Genomic DNA, 14,432 nt, shown 5'->3' on the forward strand with positions numbered 1-14,432 from the left:
CAAGCCTCTCACACTCTGGGGAGTCCTTCCAAGGCCACCTGGCCTGGCCGCCACACGGGCAGCCTGGGGAGAGGGATGTCCGCTGTGGAGCTTGAGCCCTGACCTTGCGTGTAGGTCCCTGTTTCCTTGCGTCGGTGACCACACGGGCTTTTCTAGCTTGAGGTTCTTGTCCTGTGAAGTGGGGTCCTTACGACTCTCTCAGGGGCCTTGGAAAAGTGAGCACGGTGAGGCCCTGGTGCTGGATGGCAGAAGGGGTTCCCTGTGGCTGGAATATCGCTTGTTGACCTAGAAGATCATCTTTTCCCATTTAGAATTTGACGAAGATGTTTAAGAAAATTCACATTTTTTCTTTAGGCAGAGAAGAAATCAGAGGTCGAGAAAGAGATGGTTTCGACCATTTCAAGTACTAAATGGTTACTTCCGGCGAGGGATGCTTTAACTCCCCTTTGGAAGGGAGTGATTTTTGAATGTAAGAGATTTTCAGTCATGACTGTGATTTACGATCCATCAAGGTTGGGTTTGGATACGATGAAATAACATCAAGAAGAGCATTTTAAACGGCAAGTTTTGTTTCTTTGAGAAAGTGCTCTTCTTGTGGGGAATAATCTCTTTTTGTCTGTTGATTTCTTTTTAACACATAACAATAAGTGGCAGGGTAATAATTGCAGATTGTTCAGCTATTAACGCTATTTACTGGAACACATTTCAGAGAGAACATTGTTTTCTGAAGACAATCAACAACAGTTTTCTTTTGTTCTTCCATGGAAAAATATCCTTTGGTAGGTATATGTGGGCTAGAGAAATATTAACACGAGAGACCCTTTTAGTAATAAGACATTAAAATAAAATACCTACCTTTTTTTTTTTTCCCCCTTCTCTTACTTGAGCCTTGGGTTGAGTGTGTGCAGTGTGGTGCTCCTGTCAAGACCCAGTGCCTTTGGGTCACCCATTTGCCTCCCCTCCTGGATCCCCCTGGAGTACTGGCTGTTCCCCAGAGGATCCCTGTGCTCTTGGTCTGGCCTCACTCTCAACTGTACATCACTGTTCCCTGCCTCTTAGAGGACATTGCTGGAGGCAGGGGCCCTGCTTTACTCTGCCTCAGACCCCTCACAGCGGCTGCCATGTACCTTCAAGCCCAGTGTGCACGCGAGAAATTTGTCAACTTACTGTTAGCTGTTTTTGTCTGGAATTATCAGAATGATTTGGCTTTCATTTCAGACTCTTTTTTTAATGAATAGATTTTTAATCCAGTCTACTTCAAGTCAATTTTCAATCAATCCTTCAAAAATTAATATTTTAATGAGATTACGATTCAAAATGCTGCTGTAATTTAATAATAGCCATGATGTATGGGGCTTTAGAATTTACAAAATGCTTTCTCTTCGTACATTAATTTTTAAATGTTGATCGGGTATTCCTGGAATTTGAAGCGATGAGTCCTGTGTCGACTCCTTAGAGGTCAGTTAATTATTCCGGGTGGCCTGATTCCCTCCCGTTCTGCTCTGCTGGGATTTGTGCCAAATGGTCTCCGTCGCAGGATGGACAGCCGGGCTGGGTCTCAGGGTCGCTGATACTGCTTCTTTGTCAGTGGTTCTGGCCTGAGGTTTCTTCCGAATCGGGTTGATGGAGCTGGCTCGTCTGGTGATTTTTCTCTCAAATCTCAGCTATTCTTGGGAGCTCTATGTCCAGAAGGAGTAGCAGTTGTACTTCTGTTGCCCAAGCGGAAACCGAAAATGGTACCAATTTGGACAGCTCTTGTCCTCTGTCCAATGCTGGCGGGATGGTCTGTAGGCTCCCGGAATTGAATGACCACCGGGTTGTCCTCTTTTTTTTTCTTTTTTTTAACAGAACACAAAAATGTTGAAAGCCTCATTTGTGCTCCTATGTGCATGTGGAATAATTTTACTTTTAAGGAAGCAAATTAAAGAAACATGCATTTTGTGTTATCATAGAATGAAAAGAGTGAGTAATCATCACATTCCAAAGTTTTTTTATTTTCTGGTGTGAGAACACACCAGAAGACATGGAAGCTCCAACAGAAATAGTTTTTCGTCTTTAACTTGTTCCTGGCCATGGGCTGTGAGACAGCCAGCAGATCTCAGCAGCACCAGGCGGGCCTGAGAACCAGGCATCTCGTCTCCAGCAGGTGAGGAGGGGGCGGGGGTAGACGCACTGGACGCTGGGCTTTAACAGCGTCAGAAGCCCTGGGTCTTGCAAGCAGAGTTGAAGCTACAGGTAAATGAACACAGAAGCCACACCTGTTGTAGGTTCTCTGCATTTTCAGGGAAAAATACAAATCTCGATTTCTTGTTGCAACCCTAGGCAATTTCTTGGTGTCTTTCCACCGAATATTTCCAACCACCCGCTCCCCACACCCGTGCCTGTGCACGCACACACACGCGCACACACGCACAGAGTTCGTTTCTAGCAGTTTCCTAGGAAGAATGCTTGGCAAAGTCTCCTTCTTATTCAGAAGGTCGTACTCTCTGAGCCGGTTCCATCCTGTGGTTGCACTTCCGTGCCAGTCAGGGCTGCATGTCTACTGTATACATTCCAGAAGCACATTTTTAAGCCACAGCAGCCATTTGTTGATTTCACTTGAAAGTATAGCTTTAAAAATACATGTGCGTTTTTCGGCGATTCGTGGGCAAAGTGAATGAGTTGAAAGAATAATCTGCACTGGAGAGCCCTGCACGTGGTGCTGTGCTCCACGTGTGAGTCTCGCTGCTTACGGGTGTCCACTGGTGCCTCATGGACCACAGGCTCACAGTTTCTCTTCCAGTAAAGACAAGGAGCGCACCTGGATTTGTGTCCAAACCTTGGGCCCTTTCTGGCCTTGATCGACCTCCTACTCCATGTCTGTGAAATGGAAAGATCGAATGATGACCTTTTAGATCTTCTCTAAGTTTTTATGGTCCCAAAGGAACAAGGTAAACACACTGCCACCCAGATTCATTAGAGATGTGTTTTCCCTCCTGGATTTCTGTACTTTGTCCTAAGATAACAGGAGTGTGGGTTGGGTTCTAGCGGGTCCCAGCGTGAGGGTGAGGAACTATTCTGCTTGGCATCAGGGGGGATGTCGATTATACCTGCCCTGCGCCTTTGCCACGGCCTTGGGTGGTGCCTGAGTGTGTTAAGCCTATGGTTTCCTCCAAGAATTTCTTTTCAGTATCCTAAGAAGAATATATTTCTAGCTGATGTAGTCCTGAGACAGGATGAACAGTGAATCTGGGAACAGTATGGCTGCCCGACTCTTTGGTATCTACATGAATTAGACGTGTGCATGGTTCACTCAATGGGGTAATTACTACCTTAATGATTCTGTAGGTACTCGCGTGATTAGGCGCCGTCTGTACATTGCTAACCATCTTGTTATTGATGATGCCGTGACTCCCTACTTCTGCTTCTGCTGCAGAACATGGTCAGAGCTGTAGAGGATGGGGCGGAGGAGACAGTGGAGAGACCTGATTCAGTTTGGCCTCTTCTGAAACGAGCAGCCAGTTGCCGCAGAGAAAGCAGAGTTTAGTATCCTCCAACCCCCTCCTGTACTCCACCCCCGTCCCCTGGTAAATTCTTGGAAGGCACAGATGCCTTTCTACGCAGTCTTGGCTGTCAGGGGCGGTGGACCCTCTTCCAGAGTATGGAGTCCATGTCCAGCGAGCTGAGCGCGTGGTCTGTGCGCACGCGAGTCTAACGCAGCCTCCAGGCCGCCCCCCCACCAAGCCCCCGCCACTTACCAGCAGCAGCTCCTTGAAGCCCTCACTTGCTAAAGTCTCGTCGCGAGGGGTTAATCACTGCTCTGGAGCATCTGCACCAGCCTCATTAGGCCGGCCTGTTGTGCAAACTGTCATGTTTCAGATTTGAAGCTTATCAGGGTCACGGCTAAGACAGTCCTTACAGAGGCAGGTCGAGGCATCTCCAGGGCCTGGGGCAGCGGGGGGCGGGTGGCAGCTGGCAAGTCACTTCTCTCTATGACCCTGTGACAGTGTCCCTCGTCTTGTGGAATCATAAATGTGCCAGGATTTCCTGATGGGTTTGCCACCTCCCTGCCTGTCTCCCCTAGATCGTGGTGACAGCGCACAATTCTATGAATACGTTAAAAACTACCAAGCTGTACACTTTCAAGCGTGAATTTTATTAAAGGTAAATTACGTCTAAAGCTTTTACAAATAACAAAAAGAAAAAGAAGCAGTTAAGACAATGCAGTAACATATCAACTCCAGTATCAGATAAAATTCATATAGTGTTTCTTAAAATCAGTTAACCAATCAGTCTCCCCCTTTTCCTGAAGCAATCAGTCAGTCTTCATCAGTTTAAAGGCGAGCTGAGTTTTTCTTCACAGATGAGGGATTAATTGTAGAACAATCATAAAAAAATATTTGAGGCTCTCCTTTAGGGCTTGAGGGTTGCAGTGATTTTCTCTGCCATCTGCCCGCTTGTTCTGTCACTGATCCCATGCACAAGGTCAAAGCAGCAGCTCCTGCGACCCTCAGAAGTTTGTTTTGTGTTTGTCACTCCCTCCTTTGCATGCTGCCATGTCTTCTCCGGAGCATTCCTCATGGCGAGAAGTGCGAGGTGATTTTGTTTCTCCAGCTGCAGAACCCAATTACTCTGTCCTGTCATATTTCTTCCGGCCTTGGTAACGAAGTTACACCCAGAGAAGTAACATTTGACCAGCACGTATAAAAATCTCCGCCTTTTCTCCAAACGGATTACACCACACTTAGCCTTTTGAACAGAGAATGTATCGCAGGTACCACGTATGCCTTGGCCCAGACCTTGAAAGTAATTTTTACGCTTGTCCTGCTATGTTTTTATTTCCAGTGACTTTTCTGGAAGGGCAGTGCCTGTGACATGATCTGTTGTGCTTTTCTTAAGGGCTATAATCATAAAGCCTTTCTTTTTATCAACAAAAACCCCTCCCTGAACCAGTGTAGAGCCTGGACAGGCCAGGTCGCAGCTCATGCTGTGTAGAGGAGGTCTGTGCTGCTTCTGAAGGAGCAGAGACCCAGCAGCAGAAGAGAGAACACCAGGCCTTGGACTTGGAGGGCTCTTCAGATCTGTCCTTCCTGTAACTAAGACTTTTTTGTCACTCAGCGTATCTGAGCCTCGCCAATAAGGCGATAACTGATACTTACAAATTTGTCTTCGAGGTCCTGCAGGATCACGTCTGCCTATTTAATTGTTAAAGAAAGCTTCAATTATATCCAGGGGTAGTGTTAAAAGTATTCCTCTGCCTTCACATCTTCTGCTAATTAGTAATTCCACTTGGGTGTGGAATGAACGGGATCTTTCTATTAACTAGATTAATGGGATAACCAGAGCCGAACAGTCCCCATCTTCCCAAACAAAAGAACTTCCTGTAGAATATTCTAGATACAAGGTATCTTCTGAAAAATAGCAATGAAATCATTAATTGTTTAACATTTTCGTTTTCTTCAAAGTGAAAGGAGGAGTCCAGTGACTTTGCACACAGGGGTTCTATTTCTGAACAATTCCGTTTGGCCTCCTGGAAGGTCTGAGTGACTTTCGGTGGAATAACCGGATCTGTTTGCTCCGAGGAGAGGGCGCAAGTCCTCTGAGGAAGCAGGGAGACAGATGGCCAGCTATTGTGTTACCACCATCATCTGCTGGGCCGTGAGCAAATATTAAGTGAATAATATATATGTAATTGGTGTGAAAGTACAGTCGCAACATTTCTAATTCCGTCTGAAGGATGGCTACTTCTTGAACATTTGTATTTCATAGAATACTATATTGAAATGTTTCTGTTTACAGGGTTAATCCATTTTAAACCGCTTTAAAGTGAACATTTTCCCCCATTTTTGACACCACTGTGCAATATTTTGAATTGAAATGGCCCGTAATGGCCCTTTTTTATTTTCCATAACAACGTGAGCACTGAATTATAGCTGTGCAATTATGTAAACAATGGAAATGCTTCCAGAATGAATCCTTCCTTTTAAATTTTCATTTTGTGTAATTGTTGGAAGGTTTGGAGCCATAATAAACAAAATTATTTTACACATTTATCGTTCTAAAGGTCAATTATAAGAGAACTAAAGAAACAACACTATGCAAAATGAATAAACCAATTTCTGTTGCCATCGCCATATGTTTTTCTTATCACTTATGGTTTTTCCAGTTACTGTGTACATAGCATTCAATTAAAGCGATTCATTTACTAGGCTGAATGTGGTTTGTGTTTATAGAACTGTGCTTTGGAGGGGAGGAAACAACATGCCTCTATTTGAATTACCTGATTTTTTTGTAAGATCAGTGATAAGAGACAGATGTTCTCACCAGTTACTTTCTCATAAACCTGAATCTCTGGATAAGCTGCAAATTCACAGCTATCATCTTACAATCCAGTTTTCACACTCAGTGTGTAGCATGCGTGTGGACTTGTAACCAAAAATGAGAGGAAAATACTAGTTTGGTGGTCCGTTCCTCATATTACAGCATTTTGCGGATTGAATTTTATTTCCTCTGAACAAAAAGCATGCGAAAGAGTTTCATGCTGGTCAATTTTCAAGAATAAGCTTAATTCCTATTTTAGAGTCCATCTTTTCATTGAGCTTATAGTTTTGCTTATTATTTTCAGTCTGTTTAGAACGTGGAAAAGAAACTAATTTTTGCTACCAGACTCACTTGATTGGGTATCTTCTAGAACTCCTTAGAAGCATGGACTCTTGAATATCTAAAAACAGAGCATTTTCCGGTTTTTATTTCATTATTTGCCCTATAAATTATATACACTATGGCTAATTGCTGTAACACTTTGCTAAGGATGTTATTGGAGAGAATTAGTTTTTAGGGTTTTTTAACTTTTGGGAGAATGTAATCTAAGAGGCTTTGGGGACCACCTTTGAAATGTTTTAAAAAGCTCTTTCTGAGTATCAGCAAAATAGTAGTTCACGGAATTCTACAAAGTAAATTCTAGAAAGTAAAAATCCTTCATAGTCCTTCCCTTTTATTTTTACTCTGTTTACTTCTGTGTGACCCTCTTCAGTTTACAAGGCATGTGTTCACATCTCTCCCGTTACCCACAAGTCCAGGGGGAATCAGTCCCTTCTGTGGAAGAGAAACGAGAAGCTCTAAGCTCGACGTGACCTGTCCACGGTCACATACACGAGGTCTTGACCCCAGGCCTGGGGCTCTTTTCACTCTGCCAGAGTCTGACTTGAGTACAGAGGCATTTTCCACCATGATCACAAAGGAGGGGGCACTGAATAGCCCTGAGTCGAACCCGGGGTGCCATGGCCCTGGCTCTGCCAGCCCTGTGACTCCCGGACAGGTGGCTGGAGTGGGCACAGAACTTCTCTCTCCACCCAGGATGCAAACCACGCTGTTAACAAGGAGAGCCTCCATCTGACGGGGACGTTTAGCAAAAACTCAGTCGCCTTGGTTTACCATAATTGTACTGATTTAAGGGTTATTTTCTACTTATGACAGGATACGAGTTTTCCAGAATACTCTTATTTACATGAAAAAAAGTGAGTTACTTTGAAAAACAGACAAATCATGTTCACTTTGGACTTGAATAGGACAAAAAGCATAAGGGTTGTACGTGAATAATTTGTGTTTGGGAAGCACCATCCTGTTCGGTCTCCCTGAAACCCCAGGAACCCAGGAGAAAGCTTCAGTCTCAAGATTTTCATTTTCGCAAGGATTCCGGCTATCGCCATGGTCTCAGTGTGTGGACAGGAAGGCTCCTACCAGAAGTGCCGGCAGCCCTTTGTGGACGTCCCTCTGCTGGGAAGATGCAGCTGCTCTCCTTCGAGCACCACAGTTATTCCTAATTTCAAAATGTTGTCACAAAGATTGTCATCTTTGGGTTGTTCCATTTCAGTGTGGATAAGCAAAATAAGCAAGCATATGGCCCTAACTTGGCCGACTGGCCATACAGCCCCCTCTTTAACCCCCATGTTAACCCCAGCCCAGAGCTGCTGTAACTGGCGTCCTCACTTCTCCTGGGGGCCGCCTTCCGTGGGTGGCGGGCAGGCTAGGCCAGCCATCTGTTATTTTGCCTTCTCTTTCCAACCTTCTCGCCCGTAGAAACAGGTTCCGTTCAAGAGACTGGCCGGGGTCCAGGGGGTGGGGAGCCTGCGACTTTCTCTTGGTGCACACATTTCTGCCTTCAGCATCAGTGGCAACTTAGTCATTTCTGGGAATGCCCCACTTCCAGCTCATTGCCTTGACGCATCTGAATCTTGTGAAGCAAAATGGATTTCATGTATAAATTCTGGCTTTAGCTTGTGAAAGGATTTAGTTCATAATTCCCGTAAACGTATCCCAGAAAACCCTTTTTTAAAATTAAACCTCTCAATTCCACTGGTGAAAAATCTGTGATTTAAGTATGTGCTAAAGGTGTTAAAAACCCACACGGTTCAAGGCTCAGTTCCTCCTCTCAACAGATGGAATTAACACAAACCTAACAAAGTTAACATCATGGTTGTTTGCATTATTAATCTTCCCACGCACGGCATTCTACTACCTTGCGAGCCAGGTTTGCACGAATCCTTTCGTGGCAGCAGATGTCAACAGAAGCGTGCTTCCATCTGCTGCCCGAGACCTTGATGCCTGATACCCCGAGACGAGGCCCAGCACAGAGCGTACCTCTGTGAGTAATTACAGGTGTGTGGTGAGGAGTCCAGGGCATTAATCAGAGGCTTCATTATGAAAAAGGTGGATCTTTTGTTCTGCGCTCAGAGCGGGAGTTGACCACACACTTTCTAAACTGCAGTGTCCATCTGCTCAGCCCCTAGAATGTTTGCCTTGGTTGATGTGGACGCTGAAATGTATCAAAGGACATGATTACAGCAGGTTTAAACATTAACCCGGGGGAAGCGTGGTTCGGGTTTTTCTTTCCTTTCCTCCTTCCTTCCTCCCTTTTATCTGTCTATTTATCTGTTTGTCTCTCTGTTTATTTTTGGTATAGGAAAAAGTCTGCTGAAATGCTAAAACCTTAAGTTAGTACTTGCTAAATAATTTACCATATAAGAGTTCTAATAAAGCACTGCGCCATCATTTTAAGGACACACGCAGCATGATTTGTAGACGCTAAATGAGCCTGCTATGTGAGGAAGAAGTCTTAGAAAAAAATGTTTTGTGAACACCTAAAGGTTCTCTTTTAAGATACAAGTTCTTCAATAAGGTTATTTTTATGAAAAAGGACTTAATGTGTTAGAATCGAGCACACTGCTATCCCTTGCTCTAATTTAATCAAGTTAAATCAGGATTATTTTAAAGGATTTTCAAATAGCTACACTGAAATTTGAGAAAACAAACCAGAGGTTTTGGGGGGCTTTTTGTCGTTGTTGTTGTTTTGGTATTTTGCTTCTTGTATTTTGTGACTAACTCTAGGTTATATAACTACAAGTCCCATAGCTACAGCACTTCAGTGCATTTGATGAATGCATTTGGCCTAGAACTGCATAAAAGCAGTTTGTGGTTTTCTTACTAATCCCCTTTGCACACACTCGCACAGATGGCTTCAGAGACGCGGCCTGGCCGTGGATGGCACGAACGCCGTCCAGGAGAAGAGCCCTGGTCTGCCACGGGCTGGAATGAGGCAACGCCTCAGGACAGAGCTGGCGGGCAGGGGCCAGCCGGCCACCCACCAGTGAAAGGCCCTTCCAGACCCAGGGACACCAGGTGTCTGGGGGCAGATGGTCCACACGCAGCACTGGGCACACGTGCCTTGCCACCCACTTCTACCCGGAGCCCCACCGACCACCTGACTTTGGCGTGTGACCCATCCCAGCGGGACCCACACTCCCATTGTTTCACACGGGAGTTGCCCGAAGAATGCAAGTTTCCATCTCTGCCTACTTCAGGAGTTTGTAATAGAACAGTGTGCTTTGACTTTTGAAAATTGAAGAAGATAAGAAGTGATAGCTGCTTGCAGGTTTAATTTATTTATTTACCTCAGCACTCCTGTAGCTTGTCCGAGGAGCCCACCTCTACATGGAAGATGGAAGAGTGTCTAGTCCCAATGCCACAATTCAGGTCTTGGACAAGTCACCTCACAGTGTAGGGTCTCCATCCTCTTACGTGTAAAATGAGTACAGTAGCCCCTGGACCAGCTCATCTCCTGGAACGCTTTTCACTGAAAAAGTTCCGTGGTCTGTGTTCTTTCAGATAAGCTCACAGTAGTCATATGTACAGACGAACTGATGACTTTGGAATTTTGGAAACTTACAGTTGTGTTTTCTTTTCTCCCCTTCTAGGATATCTTAAATACCATTGTAAGGCACTGCCCACCCCGCTTTTTCTCCCTGGGTTTGCCCGGCTTCTCCATGCTGGTGGGGGACTTCATCACGGCCGCCGTCAGGGTCCTCAGTGCAGACACGCTGGCGGTGAGTGTGACAATGCTCAGCATCCCAGCTCCCAGGAGGCTTCACAGCGGCTAACAAGGTTCAGATTTCTCCACTCCTAACAGGTGTTGACTCATTAGTGCAACGTGAAACCGGGCTCTCGGGTAGATGCCCTGGCAGCTGACGTGTGAAATTGTAGGATAAGATGACACACTGGTAGTGGAAAGGCGTTTCATCAAAAGGCCAGAGTGTGAGAAATCATGTCCTCACTAATAGTGCAGCACATTTACACAGTCAGAGGCAGGACTGGTCTCCTAGAATCTTATTAGCATTTTTCAGTAAATGGTGGCACAGACACTAATGTCTCTGGTCAAGAGAGATTTTTTTTTTTTTTTTTTTTTTGGGGTACGCGGGCCTCTCACCATTGTGGCCTCTCCCGTTGCGGAGCACAGGCTCCGGACGCACAGGCTCAGCGGCCGTGGCTCACGGGCCCAGCCGCTCCGCGGCATGTGGGATCTTCCCGGACCGGGGCACGAACCCATATCCCCTGCATCGGCAGGCGGACTCTCAACCACTGCGCCACCAGGGAAGCCCAAGAGAGAATTTTAAGTGTACATCATCAATAAGGTTTTTTTCCTATTATTAAGTCTTAGTTATAAGTCTAATAGAAAATATTTTCTTAAAATGTTAGAACACTAAAATTTTTAACCGGAAAATTAATATATATCGTTGTATTCATATGCCATAAAATTCTGGCAGAATTCTTGTACTAAGAAATGAGAAGCAAGTGGACTAAGTGAGCGCTAAGGGCTACGAAAAGAATTGATCTGTAGTCTCCACCTTTACCTCCACTATTAGGGCGATGTATTAACGCCTTTGAGAGGACACTCTCACCCATTTCAATTTAAAGGCCTCTCACAGTTGTGCTCTGTACAGCTGTTACCTGTTCAGAGCCAGTTTTCCCTTCTTTAAATGGTGTAAATAAAACTAGCTTTACTGTTTGCCAGGCACTTCTATTGAAATCAGTGTGAGTATCTAGCTACCTAAATTCTGTTTGACACGTTGTTACTTTCTTATTCTACTTATTTCTTCACTGCAGGGCAAATTCAAACTCCAACCCTGGGTTTTGAATTAAATTGTTTTTTGAATGCTTTGTATAGCTGGTATTTCATGCGCTTTTCCTTCTAGGGGTAAATTAAAAAGCAAAGGGGAGGGAAGAGAGACAGGAGCAAAAGGGATGGATGAGTGAAAAGAAGGAAGAAAGAAGGAAAATGTTGAATTTGTTCATCTGTTTTTCTTTTTTGTAAAGACTATGACAACTTTTCATACTTATTTCTGAAAAACTTTTTGTAGGATAATCATTCTCAAGGAACCTTCTAATTTACTTTTAACCATCCAAATCAACATTGAAAAAACTTTGGGAAAAAAATTGAAAAACTTTGGAAAAAACATTGATAAAACAGGATATAGGAAGGAAAATACTTTATTGAAATTTTCCTTACTTGCTCTGAGAGTTTCCTGTGAAAATGCAGGCGCCCTTTCTAGTGATAATATCATGCACGGTGGTCATTCTCTGTGAAAATTTATCTTTCGGCTAGATGAGCTATTAAAGTGGCCTTCCAAAACATTTGTTTAAAGAGAAAGAGAGAGAGAGAAAATATGAGAATGTGAGGGTAAGATTTATGTTACATAAAGGAACAATAACTCTGAATTACTTTGAATCACTCTCTGAGTTTAAACTTGAGGTTTAAAACTGTAGGAGAACTAGTGAGAGGTGTTCGGATAGGGACACACCTGCTCAGTCAGAATTTTCTGTTAATTACAAGCCTGGAGGACTCCTGCTACGTAGATCTGCCTGCTGAGGCCATGAGGGAAAGAGAAACGCGTGCACAAGTACCCAGGAGGTGGGGGAAGATCGTGCTCAGCAAACATTGTTATCACGGCTCCAAACTAGAGACGATCCGAAAGTCCACCAGCGGCAGAGTGGATGCATCCTGATGTGCACACAGCGTGGGATATTACATGTAATTCTCTTCCCGTTCTCCATCCTGCAGCCCTGCCCAGCCAGGCCCAGGGTCCTTCCCAGCATTGTGGGTACTAGTCATCCATCCTGGGGCAACAGACGCACAGGCCTCACTCTTCTGTGTGTAAATTGGGGCTCACCACAGGCCCAGTACCCAGGCAAAAAAATTATCTAGATTTACTCCGTTCTTTGAATAAAGCTGCGTAACAGCTCTTTATTTTATGTAGGAGCTATTGTTTTGTATCCAGTGGTTACAGAGTCACACACGACTCGGGAAAAAATCAGCCTCAGCGAGGTTCAAACCAAGACTATATGGTGGGTCAAGGGAACCGTTAGTGAAGGCCGAAAGAACAAGTCTGTGGGAGAAACACTGACTGCGGACGTACTATATGCCAGGACCTGGCCTGCGTATATGTGACAGGGAACCCATCCTCCGGGAATCGGACAGGTAAACTAAGCGTTAATATTTGCACATAAGTTTCTAGCAGCCACAATAGAAGCACCTCCAGAACCCAGAGGGGTGCCAGTGTGGGACCAGTTAATTCTGCGTGATGAGAGCTGGAAGGGAAGGCATCTGTTAGAAAAGTCTTCATGGAAGAAGCAAAGCTGACGCGGAGACTTGCAGGGTGGGCCCTGTCCGTCCGTGAATGAGAACCACAGCCACCACCTTGTCCCCAGGTGGTGTTTACTGGGCATCCTCGGGGGAGAGAAGTGACGAAGACTGTCTGCCCCCTGTCTTCGTGGGGAATGCAAACATCAAATGAATACATAACGAGTTGTCAGGAAGTGATGAATACCAAGGGAAAACCCAAAGCAGGGATGCTGGAGGACACAGAGGTGCAATGACACAATGTCTTGAATTTGCTTTAAAACTGAAAGTGGAAAACTTTTAAACATTTTAAATATTGAAATGAAAAAAACAAAAAGGAGATAAATGAGGCAAGAGTGGTAACATCTTGAGTCTAGGCATTGGGTGCATGGATATAACATTCTGTCTACTTTTACATTTAGAGATTTTCTTAACAGGAAAATAGAGGAAGGTACAGGTAGCAGGTAAGGGGGCAGTGATGGAGGCTGGGTGGTGTCACACAGAACCATAGCACCCTGTGGCGAGGGGGCGCTTGTCAGGGGAGATGGCTTCTGGACCCCGAGTGGAGATGGCAAACAGGTAGTCGGATCTGCAGATCTGGACTCAGGAAGGAAGCCAGGGCTACCGAGAGGTGCTGAGGGGTCGGCGACACGTAGGAGGCATTTAAACCCTCGGGTCTGGACATCCCAGACGAGTTGAGTGTCGATCTCGGAGGGAAGAGGGCCGAGAATTGCACTCAGCACCCTGGAGTCTATATCCTGAGGAGGCGAGGGGTCCCAGCAAGGAGACTGTCAGGTCCCCTGGGGAACCAAGAAAGGTGTCCAAGCGATGGAAGGGCTCCCAGGTGCGCGGGAGCTGTCAGCTGCATCCCCTGCCGTGCGGGGTCGGGTGAGACCAGGCCTGGATGGGAACTGGTGGGTCTTGTGTTGTGGGGGTCATGTAACGAGAAGCTGTGTGCTCACTGACCAACTTTGAAAAACCTGAACATTTTGGTGTTAGTAGTTTCAAATCTTTCTATTTAAAAAATGAAGTAAAACAGGAAACAGTAAACTTCACCCCTGATGCCGTTGCCCCAGCAGGGCTGCCTCAAAATCATGAAAAAGTAAAACACATTGTTGCTTATCTAACGTTTATAACCAGAAGGAAAATGTGTGTCTCACTTCCCTTTGCCATGTGCAGGCCCCTCGTTTGGAAGCTCTCACCATTCTCGGGTCTCTGGTCTGCTTTCCCAACACCTACCGCGAGATCCCTCTGTGGCAGCCGGTGCCCGAAGTTACTGAAGTCACCAGGGGCACGGAAGATGTCAAGGTACGTGATGCAATGACCGAATCTCAGGTTAGCATCTTCTATAAATTTATTTATTTAGTTAGTTATTTTTTATTTTTGACTGTGTTGGGTCTTCGCTGCTGTGCACAGGCTTCCTCTAGTTGAGGTGAGCGGGGGCTACTCTTCGTTGTGGTGCGCGGGCTTCTCATTGCGGTGGCTTCTCTTGTTGCAGAGC

The 14,432-nt window shown here is 45.2% G+C and overlaps 1 protein-coding gene across 1 annotated transcript in view; it reads left to right on the forward strand.

Annotated features, from left to right (window-relative positions):
* RALGAPA2 (Ral GTPase activating protein catalytic subunit alpha 2) overlaps positions 1 to 14,432 on the forward strand; it is a 282,968-nt gene that overhangs the window by 140,947 nt on the left and 127,589 nt on the right. The window contains exons 24-25 of the mRNA XM_004270420.4: positions 10,233 to 10,361; positions 14,111 to 14,239. Coding sequence (XP_004270468.2) covers positions 10,233 to 10,361; positions 14,111 to 14,239 — 258 coding nt within the window. The remainder of the gene's footprint in view (positions 1 to 10,232; positions 10,362 to 14,110; positions 14,240 to 14,432) is intronic.

Source organism: Orcinus orca, chromosome 16, assembly GCF_937001465.1.
Source record: "Orcinus orca chromosome 16, mOrcOrc1.1, whole genome shotgun sequence".
Classification (NCBI taxonomy): domain Eukaryota; kingdom Metazoa; phylum Chordata; class Mammalia; order Artiodactyla; family Delphinidae; genus Orcinus; species Orcinus orca.